This window comes from Balaenoptera musculus, chromosome 6, assembly GCF_009873245.2.
Source record: "Balaenoptera musculus isolate JJ_BM4_2016_0621 chromosome 6, mBalMus1.pri.v3, whole genome shotgun sequence".
In the NCBI taxonomy this organism is placed as follows: Eukaryota; Metazoa; Chordata; class Mammalia; order Artiodactyla; family Balaenopteridae; genus Balaenoptera; species Balaenoptera musculus.
In genome coordinates, this window is record NC_045790.1 from 90,363,035 (window position 1) to 90,382,693 (window position 19,659).

Here is a 19,659-nt window from a genome sequence, read left to right on the forward strand (position 1 = left end):
ATCTTCCTATTATAGACAGTTTACAAAATGGATAGCTCCGTATAACTTAGCTAAATTTATTTTATAACTGCAATTATAAATCATAATTTAATTTCCAAAACTTTGCACGTAAATAAAGTCACAAGTCAGAGACCGACACTCTTTTCTGAGACTGCACATCTCAGGGATGGGTTAAGAATGGATGGATGGACCAATGCCCTCTTTGCTGTTGGCTCCATCGTAGATATTCCAGACCATTCAGGCGGTGAAGGTGTAACCTGTACTCCTGTGCTTTAGCTGCTGTATGTTCCCATGACCACAGGTTGGGCTCTGCAAGCACAGAGTGTTTTCCTTTCCTTTTTTTAAGCTTGGAATGAAAGAAAAGAGTCTTAATGATGATTTTTAACGTATGTGACATGCCCTTCACTGCTAAGAATCTGTGTGTCTTTCTAACCTGGGCAAGCATCATCTTCTGCTCTTCTTTCTGGCTGTGCCTCGTGAACAAACTGGGATTTTATGTAGCTCAGCAAGTGGGCTTTTTTAGGATCAGTGGAATCAGACACACTCACGTCTTTGTCGCTTTAGTGCCTGAAGTGCTGAAATTGTACATTATTCACAAACTCCAAGTGAGAGCGAGGAAGAGTGTGTCTTGGCACCAGAGAGGACAGTACAGCTCTCAGAAGACCCAACAAGTCATCACCTGGGCGTTACTTCAAATGTATCCTAAGTGGTGGGATTTGCTTCCTTCTGTAAATAAACCTGTCCATCTGATTTTAACCAGGAAAGAAGGATTTTATGACACGGATACCTACAGGTGTTCTTTTCACACTGCATTTGTGAAGGGTGATAAGCTGTCCTTTCTTGGAATGCTTTCTCCACGACTTCTTGCATTTTCATTTCGAGTTTCATATCACGTAGAAATACCGGTGCTAAAATTGAGACTGCGTTTTTTGAGATGGGTGGAATGATATGCCATAGACCCTAGAAACAAGAAAAATGTGTTGAGTCGGACCCCTCTCCCTTTGGGGAGTTTATCCAAGAGAGTCTTACGTGTGCTCTAGGTTGGGGGTGGCAGAAGGTAGGGGAGACACATTGACCTGGTTTGTCTTCTGATTAGGAGCCGGGTTGTAATTTTGTTTTAAAGGGACTGGAGCTGTCCGGTGCCTTGTGTCTGAGTCTTGGAGGCCGTGGTGTCTGCTTACTGAGAAATGGGCTGTTCCTTTGTTTTGGTCTCTGGGGAGATTTGTGGATGGTCGACAGGTCAGGGCAGTCGGACCTGACTTCGGCCTTGCTGGTCCCAGGATTTCTTTCCTGTAGAGCTAAGAGCGAACCGGGACCAGCACCGGCGAGAGGGCAGGGCTGGCTGGGGTACTGGCGTGGCAGTGCTTTCCCGGCAGCTCAAGTCCCAGTTAACAGGAGAGGCGGGCAGAGCGTGCTTTGTGCTTCATTGTGCGTGTGTCTGAAGCAGAAACGAGTCTTGAGAGCGTAAACAGAAAACATGTCAAACAGTCCATGAAATGGTAAACAAACCTGCTGTTGAAAGAAAGAATGAGAAGTTGACAATTGCATTATTGTGATCCTGAGTGGGTTCATCGGCTAGGGTCGAGGAATAAGGAAAAAGGAGATAAAAAGAATCGGGTGAAATGAATTCAGTTGTGTTATGTCTTTCTTCCTTTGTCTTCGGTTTACACCTGGTAATGAACCCATGGAGGCTCGGAGATATTGTTCGAGTTTCCTTTTGTTTTATTTGTGTGTGTGTGTGTGTGTGTGGCAGGTTTGTTTACAATTTCCAAAGGGCTTTTTTCCTCAATCCTGAGGAATATGAATTGAGGAGGGGAGGAGGAAACAAGAAGGGGAGGAATTTTAGTATTTTGAAGACAAGAGGTGACCCCACAATAAGGGACCTGCTCTGAGGCCGATGGGATGGATGGTACCAGTCTCATCAAATATGGGTTTTACAGAGCCCCCGCGTGTCCCGCCTGGGGAAATCACACTTTGGAAAATTAGGTGTCCATCAAATCAGGAGGAGACTGGTACAGTTTCTGTCCCGTTTCCCCCCCCCTGCTTTTTGAAAGGCTTAAGAAAACAGTCCTTTGTTTTCTTTTCAAGGAAAGTTACACTGAAATTCATCTGTGTGGGATTCACAGACGCCATTTGTGTCATTCATGGGCAGCCGTAGGTTATATAGGACAATGGTGGTGATAACGTTGGTGAATTCCTGACCTCAACATTCAGAGCGGCGTGTTGGGAAAAGGTTCAAGACCTTTTTTTCTTTTCACTTTCTCTCTCCTTTTTAAAAAACTTAAAAAAAAATTATTATTTAAGGAAGAAACTGAGATTTTCCCACCTCCCATCTACATTAGATTTCCCCACCACATGACATTGGAGCGTCACAGGCTTAAGATTTGTGCCTGTCACTTCCAGCATTTTCCTCCGAATTGCAAACTTTCAAATACCTTTCAGGGAAACTTGTTTGGAATTTCATTTTAATGGGATTTATGAATAAATCTCCATCTTAATGCTGACTAAGCTTTAAACATCCATTCCTGGAGAACACTATTGGATTTTTATATTTTAAATTTTAAATCACTTGACAGTGAAGGCATAAAACATTTTTATATTTGTGAGTGCCATGTGCTTGAGCATTTCTGTTAAAGAATTCCGCCCCCCCCCAACCCCCGGTTGGCTTGAATAATTCTGGGCTGCAAAGGAGGAGATATCGCATCTTCTACTTTCCTTTCTCATGTGGATGCCCGTGTACATTGTGCGGGTTTATTTATCTCACCTACAAGGATGGGTATTCTGTGGCAGCCTGTTGCCAACGCTGCAATTTCCTTTAAAAAAACAGTTTACTTTCTTCCTTCACTTCGAAACCTTTAACCTCAGAATTTTATTTTTAAATGCTGTGAACCCTCAAAGTCAGATTAAAAGAAGTGACGCTTCCTCCCTACCTGCCTTTCCCCAGAGATGCGTTGTAGAATGTAAATGAAGATGAAAGCTGGGATCATAGTCAACCCCTTTAAAAAATAGTCAAAACTAATGTTGGGGGTTTTCAAGTGTCAAACCTCCACTGTGTTCTTTGTGTCTGGTGTCATCTTCCCCCGTCTGTCCACAGATTCATCCTACTCCGAGCCTCCAGATGTTCAGCAGCAGTTGAACCACTATCAATCCGCTGCTCTGGCGAGAAACAACAGCCGTGTGAGCCCCGTGCCTCTTTCTGGAGCTGCGGGGGTCACTGAGCAGAAGACGGAAGCCGTTCTTCACTGCGAATTCTGTGAATTCTCCTCTGGCTATATCCAGAGCATCAGGCGCCACTACAGGGACAAGCACGGTGGGAAGAAGCTCTTCAAGTGCAAAGACTGCTCCTTTTACACAGGCTTTAAGTAAGTGGCATGAAGAACAGCCCTGAAAAACAAGGTGGCTGCACCCGCCTCACCGCTCACCGTACTCTTCCCCTTCACTCTCCTCTCTGGAGCTCATGGGAGGCCCTGCCTGTGGGATGAAGAAGGGGTTGTTGGGTCCAGTCTTCACAAGAGGAGGCTAGTTCCAGAAGACTGTTTTGGGGGTTTGGGGAAGAGACGAAGAGCTATATCAGAACAAATGAGTTTAAAAATCAGAGCAAATGGGTGCCCAAGGAGTGTGAGATCATGGCAGAGGATTTCCCTGAGCCAGTATGTGAAACAATGAGTGTTTGCCCTTTGGAAAACCACCCCCTCACTCTCACCTTTTATTTTATTTGTCTTTGGGGGAAAAAAAAATATCTTCTCGGAAGCAAAGTCAAAGTCAAGAGAGAACGTCAGCAGTAGTGACGCCCCTGCTACCCCTGTAGAGAATTCTTATTTCTTAAGATCATATTCTTGAAAGACACCCAGAGAACCAAGACTCCACACTGGGAAGACTAAACTTGAACAATCACAGAGAGATTGTTCCCATCTAGAAAAAAAGATAATCCAGAGTCACCTTTGCTCCTGTTTATGACAAAGATTGGAATGCTTCCTGTCATTTAATCTAAACTCCTGTGATTTCATCTCATCCTGGGAGATACTGTTTAGGTTCATGGTTACGAGTGTAGAATATGGAGCCTGACTACCTGGGTTTGAACTCCAGCTTTGCCACTTAACTGGCTGTGTGACTTTGGACAAGTTACTAAGCCTCTCTGTGTCTCTGGTTCCTTATCTGAAAAAAAAAAAAAAAAAAAAAAAAAGACAATAATAGTACCTACCTCGTAGGGCACTTGTGAGGAGTAAAAGAACCGTAAATGAAGCCGTAAAGTACTTAGCATAGTGCTTGGCACAAAGGAAACACTAATAAGTGTTATTGTATCATAGATAGAAAGCTTTTATAATAATATTAAATGCTATAGTTCAGATGTAAAGCTATTATCTGCTCCTGCTGCGTCAGGGCCTGGGCTTTAGGTCACTCCAGTATTTCAATACACACTCCACACAGAGAGACTGGCGAGTAGGCTTCATGCCCCCCAAAAAACATGAACTGATAGAAAAACAAGTCTCTTTTCCACCAACATTTTAGTTGCTGGGATTTAATGGAAAATGTGTTACATCTCTGACTATTAATGTGGTTCAGTTGTTTTTTAGATAAATATGTATGTGACCTTAGAAGTGAGAGAAGGCGAAAAGGACCCAGATAACAAGGGCCCACTGACAGGTGTACATGTTTCCCCGGAGAGAGGCACTCGGGTTAATAAGAAGGGGACCTTGCCCATTAAACTCTTGGTTTCATCCATTTTTATGAGACATTTAAGGCTTTGTAAATTTTGAAGTTTTGAAAAGGATGGAGTGGGGAGGCAGTGGTACCCTCCGCCTTCGAGCTGGTACAACAGCTCTGAGTTTCCTTTACGTGGTCGTCAACTGTCCTGACTTCCTAACAAACCTGCCCTCCCCTGTTCCCCGGGAAGAGTCACCGAGGCAGCTGATAAATCTTCCCAGCTTCAAAACAGTCCCTCTCCTTCTGAGCTTGATGAGAAATATATTCTCGTAGGGATTTTGTTTTATAGTTTTAACAGGCAACTTCTAATTTTCAAGAATAAAATTAGGAGTCTATTTCTTTCTTTTCAAACTCAGCCCTGCCTGAGCCCAGCCAGGTAGCAAAATTTCCAAAAAGAAGTCACCACTGCATGACAGTGCTTAGTTATGGCACGAGTGACCAAGGAACTTGTGGTCAGCAGACAAGATGAACCACTGTAGTTTTGGCCCCCGGGTGGAGTGTCTCTGTAGTAGGGTTGCTGGCAGGGGGTGTGAGTGAGATGCTCCTCGGTTACACTCATCGCCTCTCTCCCCCCTCCCTCCCAGATCTGCTTTTACTATGCACGTGGAAGCCGGGCATTCGGCGGTCCCCGAGGAGGGCCCCAAAGATCTTCGCTGCCCTCTCTGCCTCTATCACACCAAATACAAACGCAACATGATTGACCACATCGTGCTGCACCGAGGTAACCTTCCAAGCTCGGTTTTCTTGTGCGGGGCGGGGGAAGGTGGCTCGGGTGGCGTTAGAGGGAAGCCGTCTCAAGGTGGAAGCGGCACCTTTGCCTGGTCCCCTGCTCCTCACCATACCTCCCCTCAAGAAATCACAGCGATCACCCTAGTGACAGCCAACAGGGTAAAAACATCTTCCAGCTGGGAGGATTTCCTTCACCTGGAGGGAGGCGAAGGTGATGGATTCCGCAGTGAACTGTTCTGCGGGGCTTCCCCCTAAGAGGGATTTTTTTTTTTTTTTTTTTTTTTTTTTTTTCATATCCTGAATCCTCCGCTCTCACAGCCTTGCTAAGGAAGGAGTGAATGAGAAGCAGAGTGGGTGGGTGAGGGCAAGGAGCTCTGTGGCTGTAAGCAGTTCTTTGGACGAAGACCAAAATGATGATTTCCAAAGCAGAACACAGAATCTCCTTTGAACTGGATGGAGAGAGAAAATTCTTAAAACTGAAAGTGGCCTGATATATGTTAGAAAACCCATAGGCTTTGGGTTTCAATTCTAGCTTTAAAGCCTCCTGTGTTTAACCTCCCTCTCCTCCGTAAAAAGAGGTGACAAGTATGCCTCTGAGGTGGCGTATTGAGTGTCCAGTGTGTTCCATGTGGGTGCATCCTGGGTGTCCATAAACGTCGGTCCCTCTCATAAGCTGGGGTACGTCTTTTAGGTCTTCTTTGTTTTTTCTTTGAGTGGAGTTTACTGCTGGCCAATCAAAACAGTTAAACAACAGGCCCCGTCTGCGCTGGAAGGAAAAATATGTTTATGTAAAACCTACTTTATCCGGAAGAGATTCAAGCCAGAGGCGGATGGAAAAAGATGGCTCGAGTACCCATTGCCAGTCTCTCTTGCTATTTCCACCTACTGACCTTTCCATCTCTCCTTCCTTCCTCCCTGCCTCCCTCCCTCCCTCCCTTCTTTTCTTCCTCTTCCTGCCTCTCTTCCTTCCTTTACCTCTAACCTGGGAAAGCTTTTAGTTATTTGCCGAAAATACCGGAAAAAGACTCAAAAGCAACAAGTGTCTTCTGCTGCCCTGCTGAGATGTTACTCTGAAGTGCTGGGCATCGCGGGGGGCGGGGGGAGGGGGCATTTTCAAAGTTTCCAGCATTTCCCCAGAGCCGCTGCCTTTGGCCGGCACGTTTTGTGACGTGTCACCCACGTCTGCTGCAAACTCCGTGGAAGACTCAGCCTTCAGCACCCTCAGGTCCCCCTCCTCCCCGGGCAGGCTCATGAGACGTGACATGCCGGCTGGCGAGGACGTCCGCCTGCAAGCTGGGGAAAGCCACACAGGAACGTTTAGGCAGGAGTTCCTGGCCCTGGTGGTCCCTCCTGGTGTGCCACCTCAGTCACCTGGCTTCCGGTCCCCCGGCCCATGTGTGTGTCGCTGGCTCTGTGCCCGCACTGCTTGGGGCGAGGCCAGGAGTCATGCTGCTGTAGAGCAGACAGCATCGGTGAGACCCCACTTTGGCGGTGGATTCTCTCTCTTTTCCATGTTGCTGCCTGATGGGATCAGAGCCTTGATGCCTAATGCGCTTGATGATTTTCCTTCCCTGAGCTGAGAATTCAAGAAACGGAGGCAGAGAGAGAGAAACGCTTAATGCCTGGAGCATGCCACGCCTGACCTGGTGCTTCTCACACACGCTTACTTCATCGTCCAGCCACACTGGGAGGGACAGTACTATGACCCGTAGTCCTGTTTTATGTATGTGAAGCTTGAAGCTGGAAAAAACTTTTTCTTTGATTTAGTGTAGTTATTTACAATCGTTTCACAAAGGATTTAAGGTATCTTAAAAATAGTCGTGCAGAACTGTAGGATGAAAAACAAATGAGAAGATTGGGGCAAATGCAGAATAAGGAGAAAGCAGTTGAAAGTTCACGTGAAGTATGAAAAAGCTCACCTAGAGTTTGGGTACTCGGTGTCTGCCACGAGGTGCTGTGCGTTTGTTACCAGTGGGCTGCAGTCTTGGCCCTGGGACTGCGGCCCACGGTAGGAGAGACAAAAACGGAATCAGCTGGAGTTAGAGTGTTCGGTAGACTTTTGAAATTTTGTTCAGGAATCTGAGATGCTGGAACCTGAAAGGAGTTTCTCCACCGGGTTCTCCTGAGGGGACCGTGGAGGATGTAGTGCATGCTGTCCCCACCCTGAATCCAGTGGTGAGTCCCCTGGGCCCACGAGGGCTGAAGCAGTTTAACCAAAGTCACCCAACCGGTGAGCAGGGAAGCTGTGTGTCAACGCAGTCCTCTGACCCCATGACCCATCCATCATATTGCCTGTCACTGGTTACTTACAGGCTCTTCTCCTTATTTATAGAGATGATTTATTTTAAAAGAGGCATCAGAGTATATAGATATTGTCCTCATTGGGGTCAGAAAGCGCACCATCTGGAATGAACATGAGCATTTGAGGACTGGTGGTAATGATGACAACATCCATGGCAACAGCAATGGTTACTATTACTGAGAGCTTATTAGGTACCAGGTGCTGTGCCAAGTGCTTTCCAATGAGTCATTTTATGGAATTTTCACAAAACCCTAAGTGGTAGGTATTACTGTTATCCCTGACAACAACAGAAAAAACAGGTTCAGAAAGACTGAGCATCTTACCTAAGGTCAAATGACTAATAAGCAACCCAGCAGGGATCTGAGCCCAGGCTCATCTGACCCCCAGCCCCTGCCTTTACCCACCAGGCGTCACTGTCTCATCCTCGGGGAGGTGACTGGTGTCACTCTGTCGAGCATTCTAGTGGCTGTGGTATTTGGGTCTGAGGATGGCGTGGTCTGGAGGCTGGAGGTCAGAGACGAGGACCACTGAGCAGCAGGGGGCAGGGTGCTTCGGGACAGCGTATCTGCCGTCTGCATCCTGGCCTGGCTTTGGTGACCATCTCAACTCAAAATGGCAGCTCAGTGGGAAGCTGGTCTTGACAAGTCAGGAGACAGGGTTGGGTACCTGCCTGGCAATTTCGAGTTGGGGCTGATCTCAAAGTGACCAGATGTGGCTCTTTCTCCACCTGTGCTTTCCCTACTCTGTGGGTGAATAAACATCTTTGGTCTCTAGGGCCTGCAGTATGAGATCTTTCTGAGACCTTAGTTAATTAAAATACGTGGAATGAGAGGCAAGAAAAACAACTTTTGAACTGGCCCTGAGACTGAGCTGCTGTTCGCAAGACTAGAGTCTCCTTAGCTTTTTGTCCAGACAAATTGGTATATTTACATAGGGAGGAAGGGAAAGAGAATCCGTTTCACTCCTGGGAAATCTGAATGAGAAATAACCATGGAATTGAGTTGGCTGTGGCAAAAGAGAGCATACTGTTTGTCCATGCATTCAGCAAACATTCATTATTTGCTCGTTCCATGCCACGCCGTGCTGCGTTCTTTGGATTAAGATGGGGTACCCGAGACCCAGTCTGCCCTCTTCAAGGAGATGAGGCATGTGCATAAGTACATATAAGATGGTGAGTGATCACTATCTAGGAGATTCCTAGTGGCAGATATATTTCTGTTTGGGGTAGAAAAAGGTGGTAGAGGGGGTAGCTTTCAAACTGATCCACGATAACATTTCAACAGGCAGAGAAGACTTGAGGTGGGTGTATTCGTTATCTGGGGGACTTAACAAAAGTGTATTCTCTTTCCATTTTGGAGCCTGGAAGTCTGAAATCCACGTGTTCATAGGGCTGGGCCCCTCCTGAAGTCACTAGGAGAGAATCCTTCCTTGGCCCTTCCCAGCTTCTGCTGGCTCCCGACTTTCCTGGGCATCCCTTGCCTTGTAGCTGCATCACTCCAGTCTCTGCCTCATCTGCACATGGCCTTCTTCTGTGTGTGTGTGTGTGTGTGTGTGTGTGTGTGTGTGTGTGTGTGTGTGTCGGTGTGCCCTTTCCTCTTCTTATGAGAGCAGTGGATTTAGGACCCACTCTAATCCAATATGATCTCATCTGGACCTTGTCTTGACTAACATGCAAAGACCTCATGTCCCAATAAGGTCACATTCTGAGGGGCCAGGTGGACATAAATTTCTGGGAGCACCATTTGACTCACTACAGAGTGGAAGGAGAATTTTAACAAACCAGTCAGGTGAGTGGAAGCAAGACGTGTTTACAGAGTGGCATTAGACTGTTCTGAAGAGAATAGGAGACAAGCCTAGGAAAGTATATTCCGGCCAAATTAAGGAGGGCTTGGGTACCAGCATAGGGGTAGAACGTTACTCCGTAGGTAGATGGGAAGCCGGGGTGCTGGTGAGATACCTGTGAATTCTAATTTAGCAGAGATTGAAGCCAAGGATTATAGACCCATCTCTTGGAGGAACTGTGAACTTAGGTCAGATCAACATTTGGTGAGGTTGACCATGATTGGACCAATTTAACTGGAGAAAAATTAAGCCCCGAGACTTCTGTTTCAAGGAGAAAGTTGGGGGTGGGAAGTTCGGTGGGTTTTCATTCATGCCACAAACACTTATGAACACCCATCGTGTGCTAGTATTGCTTTAAGCTCTAGGAATACAGCCAGGAAGAGTCAGGCCAGGTTTGGGCACTGAAGGAGCTTGAGCTTTAGTGGCAAGAGAGACAGTGAACAAAGGAGTAAACAGTTTCAGGAGTATGTTTCCACTGACCTCTTTTTTTTAAAAATAAATTTATTTATTTTTGGCTGCATTGGGTCTTCGTTGCTGTGCACGGGCTTCTTTAGTTGCAGTGAGCCGGGGCTACTCTTCATTGTGGTGCATGGGCTTCTCATCGCGGTGGCTTCTCTTGTTGCGGAGCACGGTCTCTAGATGCGCGGGCTTCAGTAGTCGTGGCTCGCGGGCTCTAGAGCGCAGGCTCAGTAGTTGCGGCGTACGGGCTTAGCTGCTCCGCGGCATATGGGATCTTCCCAGAGCAGGGCTCGAACCTGTGTCCCCTGCACCGGCAGGTGGATTCTTAACCACTGCACCACCAGGGAAGTCCCTCCACTGAGCTCTCGTCACCATTGGAAGCACAGTGCCTCATGCATCGCTTTGCCTAGACGTCCCTTGTATACCTACAACAAACCTGGGTATAAAAAGCTGGGCACAGATTGAATTATAGGCATGAAACAGTTCTGCCAAATATTTACATTATAATTATGGAGCTGTGTAATCACCAAGACTGGTCTCCAGTTGGCATATTAACCTCTCTGTTTCCCAGCCTGTAACCTCAATACGTACACAAATGCTGAGTACCACTGAACCCTGCAGGTGGGTATCTTTTTGGAACTGAACTAATCTCCCCTAATTTATCTGATCAGTATCATTTTTCTTGAGAAAAAAAAAAATCTACGGTGAGATTGATAGTCTTTCATTTTATTCAGTGAGGTTACATGTTCCCTTCATCCCCATCACTTACTTTGGCCTGTTAGAATTAGGGGTGCAGTTCCCAGCTCTGTCTGGCTTGAGGGTGGTAGCCTGGCTAAAGTCAAAACTTCTTACAGGAGCTGTTGTGCTTATGTTTATGTGTGTCTATTTATGCTTGTATTTGGGGACGGTGGCTTTCTAGTACTCAGCCTTTGTCAGTTGTTTGGCTGAGAGAGAGTAACAGGTGGGTCTTTGGTTTGGCCCAGAGAGGGTCTCGGCCCTCTACCATGGTAATCTGCATTCAGAGTTTGTTGGAGTGAATGACTTCCAAATCTCCCCCAGCTTCATGTAGGCCTGGCACGTTGTGGGGAGGAAACCCATGTGTGTTGTGGTCTGCCTTTCAGGAAGAATTTTTACTTGGTGATTCTGGGCTGCACAGTGATGTGGTTTTTCACTGTTTTGAGCAGAAGTGACCCCCCTCACCCCCCTTGGTAGTTGAGATTTTGCAGATTTTTCCACCCGGCACACACTTCTGGGCTCTTGGTGAACCTTAGCACCCACGTGCTGCAGTGTGGCGTTGCTCCGGGCTGGAGCCTCTTGGCTTTTCTATCCAGCTGCAGTGCTAAGCCATCTTTTGAGTAAGAGGAGATGAGAGACACGATCTATCGTGTAGTCAAACTGGTGAAGTCATAATATTTTTGCAACCAGAGCTGGCAGCTCAGTCACAATGAGAGTGATTCAGGCCTTGATTTCTTACCCAAGGTAATTTCGAGAGGTGTGAAGTCAAGAAAAGACCCACAGTTGTCGCTGCCCCTGTAGAAAAAGCCCCAAACGCTGAGCTTCTGTAGCCAAGATAGGGCTCAGGCCCTACCTGGACACATTCCAGTCTCCCACTTTATGACCTTCACTGGCCTCCACCATGAATAACCTTATTGAGAAAACGCTATCGGTCCTTCACCTGCCTTTTAGAGTCTGTCTTGTTTTATATCTTGGTCATGTTAGCCATGTTTGTAGAAAGGAAAAAAAAGATAACTTTTTTCTAAAATTTACGTCCATATAACTAAGAGACTTGGGACATACTGTAGTTAATGTCTTAGTTTGGAAATGGGAAGTCTTACCTTTCAGAATAAGTCAGCAGGGAAATGACCTTCTCTGAAATCCAGAAGATATTTGAAAGAAATTCAGATAGAGATGGTTGCCTTAGACACCGATAGCTTTTGTGATTTTGAACTATTAGGAATAAAAGGCTTAGCAGTGCATGGCGTACAGACTGGATGTGCCCTGAGAGTTCTTTTCGGGAGGAACAGAGGAGGGTGCAGGTGAAGGTCAGCGGACCCAGGCTCCCAGGTCACAACTTTGTGCTGACCTAGAGGAGCGACTTCGAGGAAGTAGCTTAACTGGTCCGTTCTCAGCTTTCACTGAAGATAATCAAACTGACTTTGCAGGGTGTTGTGAGAATACAAAGTAGCTGAGAGGGTCGAACACCTAACCATGCTTGAAACATAGTGAGCCCTTAATAAATGGGAGCAGCCGTTCCCATTCATTGTTATTATTTCACCTCCAAGGTATTATTCTGGGTGCTCCTGACTTTGTGCAAAATGCATTTAGACACACAGAGTGAGATAGGAAACTGCAAAGAAGACTAACCAAAGTGGTAGAGGAGTTGAAAAGGAGACCTATTTAAAAAAAAAACAAGCTTGAAAGAACCGATTATTTTTGGTGGAGAAGGGAAGACCGGAGGGCGACTGAATGACTGTCTTCAAGGTGTTGAGGTGTCGTTATGTGGAAAATTATAGCCAGCTGTTCTCCACCTCCACGGAGGTCAGGTCGACAGAACCGTGACAGACGGGACAGGCCAGAGCCAAAGAAGGAAAGGGGAAGCAGTAGAAATGACAAAATATAAATCAGGAACAAACACAGAGAGCATGGGGCGGGGGGAGGGTGCAAGTCTCAAGGAAGGTGCCAGAAAAGTTGGTGTCAACACTTCCCATGAACTCCTGAGCTGTAGGGTGTGGAACCCGGTCCCCTCGCTTCAGCCTGCCCCCCATCTCTTGCCGTGGGCGCCAGCTTGCTCGTAGCTCATGGCCACGCCTGTCTAACCCAGGGCAGCTGGACTGAATAGTTGGCACTTGACTTGGAGCGGCGTCTCAGTCGGGGTCCATCTTGCTTCCTCAGGGTGCAGCTGTCTGGAGGCATTTTCTGTCGTCGTGACTGGGGAGGAGGAGGCGCCGCTGGCATTGGTGGGCAGGGGCCTGGGATGCGGATGAGACACGTGCTACACTGCACGGGAGAGCCTCCCACAGCAAAGAATTATCTGGCATCAGAACATCAGTAGTGCTACTATTGAGAAACTCTGGATTAGAGGAATAGAACATCATAGCCTGGGCTTTCTTAAGGCTCATTAGTTTACGCCAGAGCATTTTTTCCCTCCATTTACACCAAACCATGGAACTGAATGGTTAGAAGACTGTTACAGCATTTGCTATTCTAAGAAAATGTGTGGATTCCATTATAATCATATGTTTCTTAGCTGTCTGCTCTACTTTGGTTTAAAAATATTTATATTTCTAAATAAGCGACTGACTCTTTGTACAGGGAAAGTAACATATGCATTAGAGCTCCAGGGAGTGTGGTGCAGACACCACCTTCCACGCTTCCTCTGCCCAGATTCTTGCTGGCCAATTAATCGCTGCATTCAAGGGCTCCCAAGGCAGGGACTGCCCTGCAATGAGAATGTGCTGGTTGAGAGGAAGACAGGGCTTCAGGTGGGAGAATTCCCCAGGGGCCAAACACAGGCCAGCAGCAAAGGGAGGGCTCCCAGGGTGAGCGGCTTCAGCGCACACATCCTGATGCTCTGGAAATGTTGCCACTCGGCGACTCTGAGGATACAGCACGCTTTCCGGACTTACTAATACGTTGCTGTTTCTAAATAATATATGTTGTGTGTGTCCATCTGTAAACTTTCAGAGTCTTCTGAAATTCAGACACAGCATGAAAGCACACGCTATATTTGATCCTTGCATAAATAGCACAGATTTTAATTTTATCCCAGTTACGGATATCTGGCGCGTGTGCCGAAACTCTGGGCAGACTGGTGTGAAATTTAACTTGAGCAGCTAAACACAAGGGTGAGAGAGCACAAAATAAACAAGCACACACACTTCCAGCCCTACAGCATTTGGTATGTGAATGGGAAAAGCACCCAAATCCTCTCTCTCTTTTATTTTCTCCCTTGTGACAGTCAGATTACAGATTGTCTGTAAAGGCACAAATCCTCCACATCTCCACATCTCCCACGCCACCCCTTTCTCCCCCGGAAGGCTGCCTGCAACCATTTCATCTGCCTAAGTTCTTCCAAGGTGGAGTTGGAGTTTCAGTGAATGAAAGTGTCCAGGATGCTTTGTTTTCAGATTTGAACTTAGATTAGAGATTCCCTTGGTTTCAAGAAAAGGAAAACAGTCTCCTTGAGAACATTTTGGAAGGGGAAACAGGAATGGAATTGGAAACGATGGGAAATAACAACAGACTTGCGGTTTGGTAGATGGGCATGGGGATCTCGGTTTAGGCAATTACAGAGTTTGTGACCCATGGTGAGTTACTTAAAAGCTCAGTTCCTTGCTTTACTAATTTGTAAAAATGGGAATAACTCCGGCCTAATAGAATAGCTAGGGAGGTACGCAGTGGTGGCACACAGGTGCTCCGAGAATGTCATTTTCCTTCCCCCTTAAAGACATCTGTAAGTCCAGCCTAAATGCCACTTGCTGAGGAAGTAGGATGCGTTGATGGTTGCTGCTGATAATCGTTCATGTTGGTACAAATTCCGTTCTTCTCTCTTCCTTTAATCACCTCCGTTCAGGAATCAGCCAACACCTTTCAGCCTGCCCACCCCTATTTATAGGTCATTCTGGGTATTAAGTACACAGAGAGCTTTCGGCCTTAGAAACAACTGCGTGTCCCAGCGGACTGTGTTGATTTGGGGGTTGGAGGAGGGACGGTGGGCATGTGTGTGCAGTTCACGGACCCGGAGCCATGAGAAGTAGCAACAGTGGATGGGTGAGTCTCTCCTTGTACTCCCGAGAGAGGACATCTGCCTTCCATCAGTAAAAATTCCCATCTTTATATTCAATTTGTTTCCACAGAAGAGCGTGTTGTCCCCATTGAAGTATGCCGATCCAAACTGTCAAAATACTTGCAGGGAGTAGTTTTCCGCTGTGATAAGTGTACCTTCACCTGCTCCAGTGACGAGAGCCTCCAGCAACACATAGAAAAGCACAATGAACTGAAACCTTACAAATGCCAGCTCTGCTACTATGAGACCAAGCACACGGAGGAACTGGACAGCCACCTTCGGGACGAGCATAAGGTACGGGCCTGGCCCCCCTCCCCCCCCCCCCAGCACACCTGGGGGAGGGGCCGGGCCAAATTTAGCCACACCCACTGTGTGCAAGACAGAGACAACGCGCCAAAGTAATGTTTAAAATGAGGTTCAGTTTATTCTTTTTTTTTAAATTTATTTATTTATTTATTTTGGCTGTGTTGGGTCTTCGTTTCTGTGCGAGGGCTTTCTCTAGTTGCGGCAAGCGGGGGTCACTCTTCATCGCGGTGCGCGGGCCTCTCGCCATCGCAGCGCGCGGGCCTCTCACCATCGCGGCCTCTCTTGTTGCGGAGCACAGGCTCCAGACGCATAGGCTCAGTAGTTGTGGTGCACGGGCCCAGTTGCTCCGCGGCATGTGGGATCTTCCCAGACCAGGGCTCGAACCCATGTCCCCTGCACTGGCAGGCAGATTCTCAACCACTGCGCCACCAGGGAAGGCCTATTCTTTTATAAAAGAACTGTAAGGTCGTTTTAGAAAAGTGGAACACGTAGATGGGGGAGAGAGAACCACCTGTAATGCTACCCCCGCATCCAACTGCTTAACATTTTTGGTCTCTTCTATGCCCACTTTCCTTTGTTTTATTTAATTATGATTCTACCTTACATGAAAGAGTATATCTTCCCTTTCTTGTTCTTAACTTACCCTAACTGGAGTATTTATTTTAAATGTATTATCACAAGAGTTGATGAACTTTTTCCGTAAAGGGCTAGATCGTAAATAGTTTAGGCTTTGCAGGCCAGATGGTCTCAGTGGCAGCTACTCAACTCTGCCCTTGTAGCAAGAAAGCAGCCCTAGACAAGACAAAAATGAATGGGCATGGCTGTGTTCCAATAAAACTTTATTTACAAAATTAGGCGACAGGCTGTGGACCCTTAGTTGCCGGCCCCTGTTCTATCTGATGGCTCTGCTGGTGTGTCCCTCAGTCATGTAGGTTGTTTCTGATATATTGCTGACTACAAAAATTTTCCAAGGCTTTGCTATTCATGTCTGAACATTGTAAGGACTGTACAATATGTGTTTTATTTGTGGAGGGAACAGATTAGTACAGGACATAAAATAAGGGGTTTATGAAAAAGAATTCTCTTCCAGAAGTCTGCTGATCAGAGGGTAAAATCATCCCAGATGGTTTCCTGACTTCTCTGAGGACTTGTGTGGCACATCAGGAGTTGAGACAGTTGTTTCTGGTTTTGTATATTGTCCAGAGTGTGGGGGAGTGTGTGTTGGGGGGGGGTAGGGATGATTAGTATTTGTTTCATTAAAACAGCCTATTGAAATGTTTTCTAATTAACCAACAAATCCAAAACATCTAGTGAGTGTTTACCTAAGGCACAATGAGAAGCACTTTTGATACTGTTTCCTTTTTTCCTTGCTCTGTATACTGTCAGTGGAAATAACAGCTTCTCTTTTCTGGACTTACAAACCCAAGTTATAAAGATTCCTGTCTGAGTCATCTGCACCCAAGGGTTAGAATTTTTCTGTGAGGTGTTGAGAGAGAAGGCTGAGCTTTATCACCCATCTACAATTTAATGGTTTGATGCTAACTTTTCTGCTTTGGAATGCATTCATTTCCTAATGTGTCTCCCCAAAAATGAAAGCAGAGAAGAAAAGCCTGAATTACCTCGCTTAAAAACTTCAATACCCTTTCTTATCCAAACTTCCTGGGCATTTCTGCCCCAAAACTGAAAGGAAAATCACTCATCTATCTCAAGCTAAGCTTTCTACATTTACGCACATGTGTCTTATTTATGTAACCACCTTGTTATTATAGTGTTGAAGCCATCAGACTGGTTTTTTGGGACAGAGCAAACCAGGAAGGTAGATTCTTCCCCAATGGTTGCACAGTAGCTGTGAGTCACTGGAGAACTCCAGAGAAGGCTAGAAACCATACCAGATGTGAAAGCAGGCGGAAACATGGGGCTTTGGAATATGCGTCAAGCAAATGGGTTACTCAGGAAACTAGGAGCCCAGTTTAGAACTTTTGGAGCCAAACAGACCTAGGTTTGAATTTTGTCTCCACCATTTACTGTACAGCAGGTTACTTCAATTTCTCTGTCTGTTTCCTGATTTCTAAATGGGAATCAGTATACTCTTCTCAGAAGTTTTGTAAGATTAAATGAAGTCCTGGTATTTCCCACACTTTGAGAGGCACGTCTCAGTCTATTTGTGAATTGAACTGTGCTCAAATATAACAACAACCTATCAGAAAGGCAGTTATGTCCCTAAAGACCTAAAATGGACTATAAAATCACTAACTCTACTTTGCATTTTAGACATGGTCTTTGATATGTTATATTTTCATTATGCCATGTTCGATTCTTTAATCTTACTCCCTCTCATGGTTGACCAGCTTATTAAGTCCAACAAGCACCTAATTGAGGCTAAAGAATTGCCACTCTCAGCATGCCTAATGATTTTCATCTTTGTCTCAATCGTTGTGAAGTTTGAGGCTCGTGCTTATTAACTGTTCCTTCTTTTCTAAGTGATGAATACAAAATGCAATTTGAATTTTTGAAATAATTATCCAAACACTATTTTATAAACATAGACAGCAGTGCTGCTGAAAGTGAATTTTTGACTGATAGGCAGTGACATTATGCACTAATTAAAAGTGGTCATTCATTGGGGTGAAGGATATACAAAAGCCTGATTTCAGCATTCATGAAAAGGGTATAGGAGTATTGGTAAACAATGTACTAAAGAGAAGTTTGCTAATGATTGAAGTACAGAAGTCAAGAACCATGAGGCAAGAACAAGAAATTAAAGCCATAAGAATTGGAAAGGAAGGAATAAAACTGTTTTTGTTCACAGACAGTGTGATCTCTGTAGGTAGAAAATCCTAAATAATCTATTTTAAAAGGTACTAGAATATTAGTGAGTTTAGCAGAATTGAAGGATATAAGATCAATATACAAACGCCAATTATATTTCTATATACTAGTAATGGACAATCTGAAAAAATGAAATTTTAAGAAGATCGGTTTCATTTATAATATCAAAAAGAATAAAAATGCTTAAGAATAAACAAGAACTGTGAAAGCTATATGCTGAAAACTACAAAATGTTGTTGAGAGAAATAAAAGAACTAAGTTAATGCAATATATACCATACTCATGGATTAGCAGACTCAATATTGGTAATGCTTCCCAAACTGATCTACAGATTCAGTGTAATCAATCTATCAAAATCTCAGTAGGCTTTTTTCTTTGGTAGAAATTGACAGACTGATGCTAAAATGTATATGGAAATGCAAGGGACCTAGAATAGCCTGAACAGTATGAAAAAAGAACAAAATTGGACGACTCACCCTTCCTGATTTCAAAACTTTTACTATAAAGCTACAGTAATCCAGAAAGTGTGGTATTGGTATAAGGACAGATGTGTGGATCAGTGGTGCAGAAGAAAAAGTCCAGAAATAAACCCTAATATATGTGGCCGGTTGATGTTCATCAGAGGTGCCAAGGGAATAAGGAAAAGATAGCTTTTCAACAAATAGTGCTGTTACCATTGGATTTCCATATGGAAAATAGTGGTTGTTGACTCTTACATCACTCAAATGTCTCTTGGGAAAAAATTCTTAGGTGTGATACAATAGCTGTGAACATTAAAAGAAAAAATTCAATAAAGTAGATGTCATCAAAATTAAATTGTTGCTCTTCAGAAGACACCATTACGAAAATGAAAAGGCAAGCAACCGATTGGAAGCAAATATTTGCAAAATAACTGTCTAACAAAGGAGTTTAACCAAAATATATAAAGAACTTTTACAACTCAGTAATAAGACGATTAACAATTTAATTAAAAATGAGAAAAAGATCTGAATAGACACTTTACCCATGAGGATATACAAAAGGCAAATGATCACATGAAAAGATGCTTAATAGGACTCATCATTAAGGAAATGCAAATTAAGACATCATTAAGGAAATGCAAATTAAATGCAAATTAGGTAGTAAGCCATCACTACCTCTCCACTAGAGTGGCTGAAATTAAGAAGACCAATAGCATCAAAGTGTTAGCAAGGTTGTGGAGAAACTGGAAATCTCACACAGGGCTGAATGCAGTGTATAATGGCACATCTACTTTTGAGCATTTTGGCAATTTGTTTAAAAGTTAAACATACACTTTACCATTTGATCCAGCAAGTCTACTCCCACATAAAGTCGTTGCATAAACAAAATGTGCTATATCCATACAATGGAATACTACTTATCAATAAAAAAATTAGCTACTGATACATGTAACAATATGGCTAAATATCAGAATCATCATGTTAAATGGACAGAAGCCAGACACAAAAGACTACATATTGTATGGTTTCTAGAAAAGGCAGAACTGAGGAGACAAAAGCAGGTCAGAAGTTGCTTCAGGCTGGAGGTTTGGAGCAGGGATTGCTTGCAGAGGGTATGAGGGTATTTCTTAGAGTAATAGAAGAAGATTGTGGAAGGTTGTACAAATGTATACATTTACTAAAACTCATTGAAATGTTCATTTAAAATGGATTAATTTTATGGTAAGTAAATTACACCTTAA

General features: G+C 44.8%; 1 protein-coding gene across 7 annotated transcripts in view; it reads left to right on the forward strand.

Moving 5' to 3' along the window:
- ZNF462 (zinc finger protein 462) overlaps window positions 1-19,659 on the forward strand; it is a 142,539-nt gene that overhangs the window by 104,077 nt on the left and 18,803 nt on the right. For 6 of the 7 annotated variants that reach the window (XR_005020329.1, XM_036855780.1, XM_036855777.1 and 3 more), the window contains exons 8-10: window positions 3,095-3,362; window positions 5,289-5,425; window positions 14,893-15,116. Coding sequence is in view for 5 of the 7 variants with exons in the window: in XM_036855780.1 (XP_036711675.1) it covers window positions 3,095-3,362; window positions 5,289-5,425; window positions 14,893-15,116 (629 nt within the window). In the remaining 2 variants the exon portion in view is untranslated. Of the gene's footprint in view, window positions 1-3,094; window positions 3,363-5,288; window positions 5,426-14,892; window positions 15,117-19,659 lie in introns of those variants that run through there. The other variant, XM_036855783.1, reaches the window with a different exon arrangement.